This window comes from Mchenga conophoros, linkage group LG5, assembly GCF_057382185.1.
Source record: "Mchenga conophoros isolate Kocher_MC1m ecotype Shallow Benthic linkage group LG5, M_conophoros_male_GT1.1, whole genome shotgun sequence".
NCBI lineage: Eukaryota > Metazoa > Chordata > Actinopteri > Cichliformes > Cichlidae > Mchenga > Mchenga conophoros.
In genome coordinates this window covers 4,970,478-4,976,418 of record NC_140530.1, presented here as the reverse complement: position 1 = coordinate 4,976,418, position 5,941 = coordinate 4,970,478, and the positions used below count along the sequence as shown (strand labels likewise).

Below are 5,941 nucleotides of genomic sequence, written 5' to 3'. Positions count from 1 at the left end.
ATTGAAGGCGCTTCATTGTGTCTGCATTGTTTCCTGTGCAGCATGACAGCTCTGCATTAGGAGCAAAAGGAGACTGAGGGGCAGTTTTTTTCACCTGACAAAAGTTAAGCACGAAAGCACAATGTCCTTGCAGTTAAAATGTTTTGAAGTCATCACACTTGGCTGTTTTTAAAGATGGATGGGATGGCTTTTAAAGAGCTGACGTGAAGGAGTGCAGATACCATGATTAAATATGTCTTGTATACAAAAGAGATTTTATTGCTCCATGGTTTCGGACAAAGCCATCAGCACAGTGCACTTTTCCACTGGGTGCTTAATGTAAATTCCTGCACAGTGTTTATAATTTCCACAGCAGGTGATTCACTCAATCAAAGAGGGAGCTCCACTTTCCACAGAGCCTGGACTAAACCTGAAATTGCATGCAACATCAGAGGAGTACAAGGTAACCCTGTTTCCCAGGATCCACATTTATTCGCATCCAAAAATAAACCTGATTTGAGCAGCTCACAGATGAGGTTAAAATAGTTATCCAGCTGCAGAACGTACGCTGAATTAACAGAGGTTTCTGCATCGATAATCGTCAATCTTCCATGTCAGAGAGGGTCTTCGGTGCAGGTCAGAGGCTGCCACATGTAATCAGGGAAGATCACAAACTGTCCTGGGGAACCAGAGAGACTCTTACCAAACCCAGATGGGATCCCTGTGGCACGTGGACGTCATACATTACCTCAGTCGCTTGTAGGAACAAGCGAAAATAAATAAAAAACACTCCTATACATCAGATCTGTGGGTCCTGAATTTCACTTGTAATTATATTTTTTAAACAGATACAGATACATATACATATATCTGTATCTGTATACATACATATACATATATATATACATATATATGTAAATAGTCAACAGTGCAATAGACTCAATACTTGAAATGTGCAATTCACTTGTATTTTTATTTTTTATTCCTATTTATTCTATTTATCCCCTTTGTATATTTTATTTATATTTGTCTCTGTATTTATATGTGTGTGTGTGTGTGTGTGTGTGTGTGTGTGTGTGTGTGTGTGTGTGTGTGTGTGTGTATATATATATATATAACAATTCTGTAACTGTAACTTCGGTCGTTGCTGTGCTTTTTTTTGGAAGTCGAATTTCCCAGAGGAACCCACCCGAGGGATTAATAAAGTTCTATCTTATCTTATCTTATATGTATGTATGTATGTATGTATGTATGTATGTATGTATGTATGTATGTATGTATGTATGTATATATATATATATATATATATATATATACATATATAAACACCCAGCACGCCCCTGCGGGCGGTTTATCCTTCAAGCTCGGGTCCTCTACCAGAGGCCTGGGAGCTTGAGGGTCCTGCGCAGTATCTTAGCTGTTCCCAGGACTGCGCTCTTCTGGACAGAGATTTCCGATGTTGTTCCCGGGATCTGCTGGAGCCACTCGCCTAGCTTGGGAGTCACCGCACCTAGTGCTCCGATTACCACGGGGACCACCGTTACCTTCACCCTCCACATCCTCTCGAGCTCTTCTCTGAGCCCTTGGTATTTCTCCAGCTTCTCGTGTTCCTTCTTCCTGATATTGCTGTCATTCGGAACCGCTACATCGATCACTACGGCCGCCTTCTTCTGTTTGTCTACCACCACTATGTCCGGTTGGTTAGCCACCACCATTTTGTCCGTCTGTATCTGGAAGTCCCACAGGATCTTAGCTCGGTCATTCTCCACCACCCTTGGGGGCATCTCCCATTTTGACCTCGGGACTTCCAGGTTGTACTCAGCACAGATGTTCCTGTACACTATGCCGGCCACTTGGTTATGGCGTTCCATGTATGCCTTGCCTGCTAGCATCTTGCACCCTGCTGTTATGTGCTGGATTGTCTCTGGGGCATCTTTACACAGCCTGCACCTGGGGTCTTGCCTGGTGTGATAGACCCCAGCCTCTATGGATCTTGTGCTCAGAGCTTGTTCTTGTGCTGCCATGATTAGTGCCTCTGTGCTGTCTTTCAGTCCAGCTTTGTCCAGCCACTGGTAGGATTTCTGGATATCAGCCACCTCCTCTATCTGCCGGTGGTACATACCGTGCAGGGGCCTGTCCTTCCATGATGGTTCCTCGTCTCCCTCCTCTTTCTTGGTGTAACCCATGGTTATTTTATTGCCAATTGTATTCTGTTTTTATTCTAATTTGAAGTGTTACTGTTTTGTTAAATGCTGAGTTTTCCCCATGTACCGTGAATGCACCATAGCGCGTGCGTGGTGACTTTCTTTCACTGCATCCGCCTGCACGGAGCTAGATGCACAAAGCTGTGTGGATATTCAGTCCTGTAACGTGTTGCGCTACGGAATTAATGTTTTCTTTGAAGAATATCCTGGTGAGTCTCACAGTTGCAGTTTCAGTTGTGATTCATAGTCCAGTTTCTGAGCATAAAACCAGTCAGGATACTATGCTTGTCGGAAATGTGATGTTTGTCTTAGAACCTGCTAACGATTGCTTAGCTGTGTTAGCCTGTGGAAAGTATGCTAGCGTACCCACATGTGCTCCCTGGGCTAATGCGCTTACATGTGAAGTTTTAGCTAACACACCACGGAGACACTTTTCATGCTTCATGATTTGCAGTGAAATGTATTTTTGTTGTTGATAAATTGTTATTGGCCAATAAGAACTGTATAGGTGTGTGATGTGTGAGGGGGAACAAAAGGGATAACACTAGAGAAACACATGTTTTATTTTACAAGTGAGTGATTGCACTGCACGCTGTGTGCAGGCTGGTTTTTTTTATGTAGTAGAAATCTGCTGCAAGGACCGAGCGGTGCCATCTAAGGACTGGATGCCACTGGAGGTGCCTAGAAAGGACGTTCTCAATCTGAAGGCCACCTGTTTCCTTGGAGGGTGGTAGGATACAACGATTTGCAATTTTTTTTGGATTAACGTTTTTTTTCTGAGATCTCAGGACACTTTATGTTGTTACTTTTTCCTTTTTTTTGGGTCAGATCTGATTCCACTTAACATCAAAAAGCAAACCAGTGACTAAAGACAATTAACACTTACTAAGAACACTGAATACTAAGTGCACTGAACTGAAATGGACAGCCTACCGGATACATTTATGGACACTTTAAGTGATATGTTGTACATTGTTGACATTTACATGTTTGAAATGATTTAAATGTTTTGTTCATGTCTATGTTTTGGACCATTTAAATGTTGAATACACTCAAATCACTTTTCTCCCTTTAAGTTGTTGTCAGTGTCTCATTCTGAGTGGAGGGATATTCCTTCTTTAAGTTGAGTTACCACTGCCAGTCTCCTTACGATCCTAACTGAACCCAACAAGAGTAGATTCCCAAATATAGGTTTTTCCTTGACTTTGTATGACAGATTACTGTGGATTTGACTGATTTTGGACTACTCAGTTAAAAAGGGTGACAACTAGTGGCGAGCCAGCCAGGAGATTGGCATAGTGGTTTTACCTCCAACTCATATGACACACTGAGTGATACTTTTATTTTCGAAAATGGCACTTGACCTTTGTGAACGCTTTAGAGTTGATAGCCAGAAAACCCTGCTTATTACAGGTATTGAAAGACATCGTAGTGAACATGATATAACTAATGTTTTTGAAGTCAATGGTAAGATCTCTAACATTGTCAGGGTCCCTGATGAGCCACATCAGCCCGAAGGCAGAACACTTATAGTGTATGAGTCTGAACAGGCTATCTTAAAGATAGACCCTTCCACCTTAGGGGAAGTTGTCAGCCCTGTAGACCCTACAGTGAAATGGGTTTCCAAAACCATCAGAGATATCACCCAAGAAGAAATGGGCAAGGAAGTGGCCCGTAGATACCTGAAGGAACTTGAGTTTATGGGGGGCAGTGGGAGGGCAGGCTTCCTCAGTATTTTCCAAGGCGAGTTGCAGGCCAGCCCTACCCCCCAGACTGAGACACAGTCACCCGTTGACCATAACGTTAATACGACAGCTGACATCATTCCCAATACTGATTCAAGTGAACCCGTAGAACCCACAAGTGCTTTCAGCCCACATACTGACACTTTTGCTGGTCCAGTACATGTAGACGAGAGCATCTACAACCCTTCGCATATTCAGAAAGTAGTGGTTGAACATGTTATTCGTAATGAGCCAAGTCACGCACCCCTTGCTCATGCTAAGATACGTACCTTCTCAGGCCGACTTCCACGGCCCAACGGTGAAGTCGACTATGAGACATGGCGTACCCAAGTCGATCTTCTACTCAGTGACCCTTTTCTGACTGATGCCCTCAAAGTGAGGAAGATACTTGAGAGCTTACTTAGCCCTGCATCTGAAATTGTAAAGCCTCTGGGGGTCACTGCGACACCAAGCACTTATGTCACTCAGCTTGATTCAGCCTTTGGAGTTGTTGAGGACGGTGAAGAGCTTTACACTGCCTTTCTTGGCTCGAATCAAAACAGCGGAGAAAACCCATCTGCCTTCTTGAACCGTCTTCACAGCCTTCTCACACGAGTCATTTCTAGAGGGGGAGCCCCTCCTACAAATGTAAATGAACTGCTTCTTAAGCAATTCATTAGAGGTTGCTGGGACCAAAGCTTGATAGTAAGTCTCCAGCTTGAAGCAAAAAAGAGCTTTCCACCCTCATTTTCGGAGCTTCCCCTCATGTTAAGGACTGAGGAAGAGCGTCGTTTCGCCAAGTTGGACCGCATGAAGAAACATTTGGGTGCAACAAAAGCTGCTGCACATGCACACTCAGTTTTTAGTATGCCCACCTTTGGCCAAGCGCCACTTGCGACTCCTACTCCAACCGACAGTGAAGCTGTGAAACTCGAACAAAAAGTCAATGAACTCACAAAGCAAGTTGAACAGTTAACTTTAACTCAAAGGCCAAGGAGCACCACCCCAAGTACTGAACCTCTTGTAAGCACTAAATCCAAATCTGTGAACCCAAAACTGAATGAAACTGCCAAGCTTGAAAGTCAAATAGCCGAGTTGACCAAACAAGTCCAAATGCTTGTCCAAAGCCAAAGACATTTAACCAAACCTGAGAAATATGAGCCCAAAAATTCTCTAGCTGTCAACACCAGAAACTCACAGGCATTTGCTAAAGTTCCTGGCACACCTAGGGCATGGTTTTGCTTTAAGTGTGGGGAAGACAATCATATTGCAGTAAGCTGCACAAATGACGCTAATCCCACACTTGTCCGAGAAAAGCATGCAGAGTTGAGAAAGAAACAGGCTGATTTTGCTGCACGACAGGCCACAGCCCCGTTTGCTTTAAACTAGTGGCAGCTCCTGTCGTGGGACACCCAGGAGCTGAAACCCTTGATTCCCCCAGTCCCGAGACATTAGCTTGTGGTCCTGAAGTGCAAATCACAGAACCCATTCATCCCATAGACAGCCTAGATCCTAACTTCCTCTTCCCTCAAGGCCTCATAGGCCCACGCTGTGCAGCCTCAGTACTTGTTGACGGGGTACCCTGTGAATCCATAATGGACTCAGGCTCACAGGTTACGACCATTTCTGAGTCTTTTCACAAGATGCACCTTTCCCACCTTCCCATCCAGCCAATACATGCTCTTCTTGAAATTGAAGGAGCAGGAGGGCAAAACGTGCCATACTTGGGTTATGTTCAGACTTGCATTACATTTCCCGAAAACATTGCAGGCAAAGAACAACAATTAACTGTCTTGGCCCTTGTTGTCCCTGAGTGTCACTTTAACAGTAGAATTCCGCTGTTGATAGGGACAAATGTGCTTTTACGGGTTTATGGACAGTTAGTACATCAAGATGGTCCCAAGTTCATTCGTAAGCTACACTCTAAGCAGTTTGCAACGATCCTTCAACATGTTGCCCAAGTACAAAGAAATGATACTCATTCCTGCCCTGTCATGTTGCATAGCAAAGGGGCAGTGACAATCCCTGCAAGAC

At 44.0% G+C, this 5,941-nt stretch overlaps 1 protein-coding gene across 1 annotated transcript; it reads left to right on the top strand.

Moving 5' to 3' along the window:
- The first annotated feature begins 2,130 nt into the window (after window positions 1–2,130).
- LOC146573627 (uncharacterized) lies at window positions 2,131–5,296 on the top strand. The gene is made up of 2 exons (XM_085275453.1): window positions 2,131–2,392; window positions 2,786–5,296. The coding sequence occupies exon 2, from the start codon at window positions 3,536–3,538 to the stop codon at window positions 5,294–5,296; it is 1,761 nt and encodes a 586-aa protein (XP_085131579.1). The 5' UTR covers window positions 2,131–2,392; window positions 2,786–3,535.
- The last annotated feature ends 645 nt before the right edge of the window (window positions 5,297–5,941 follow it).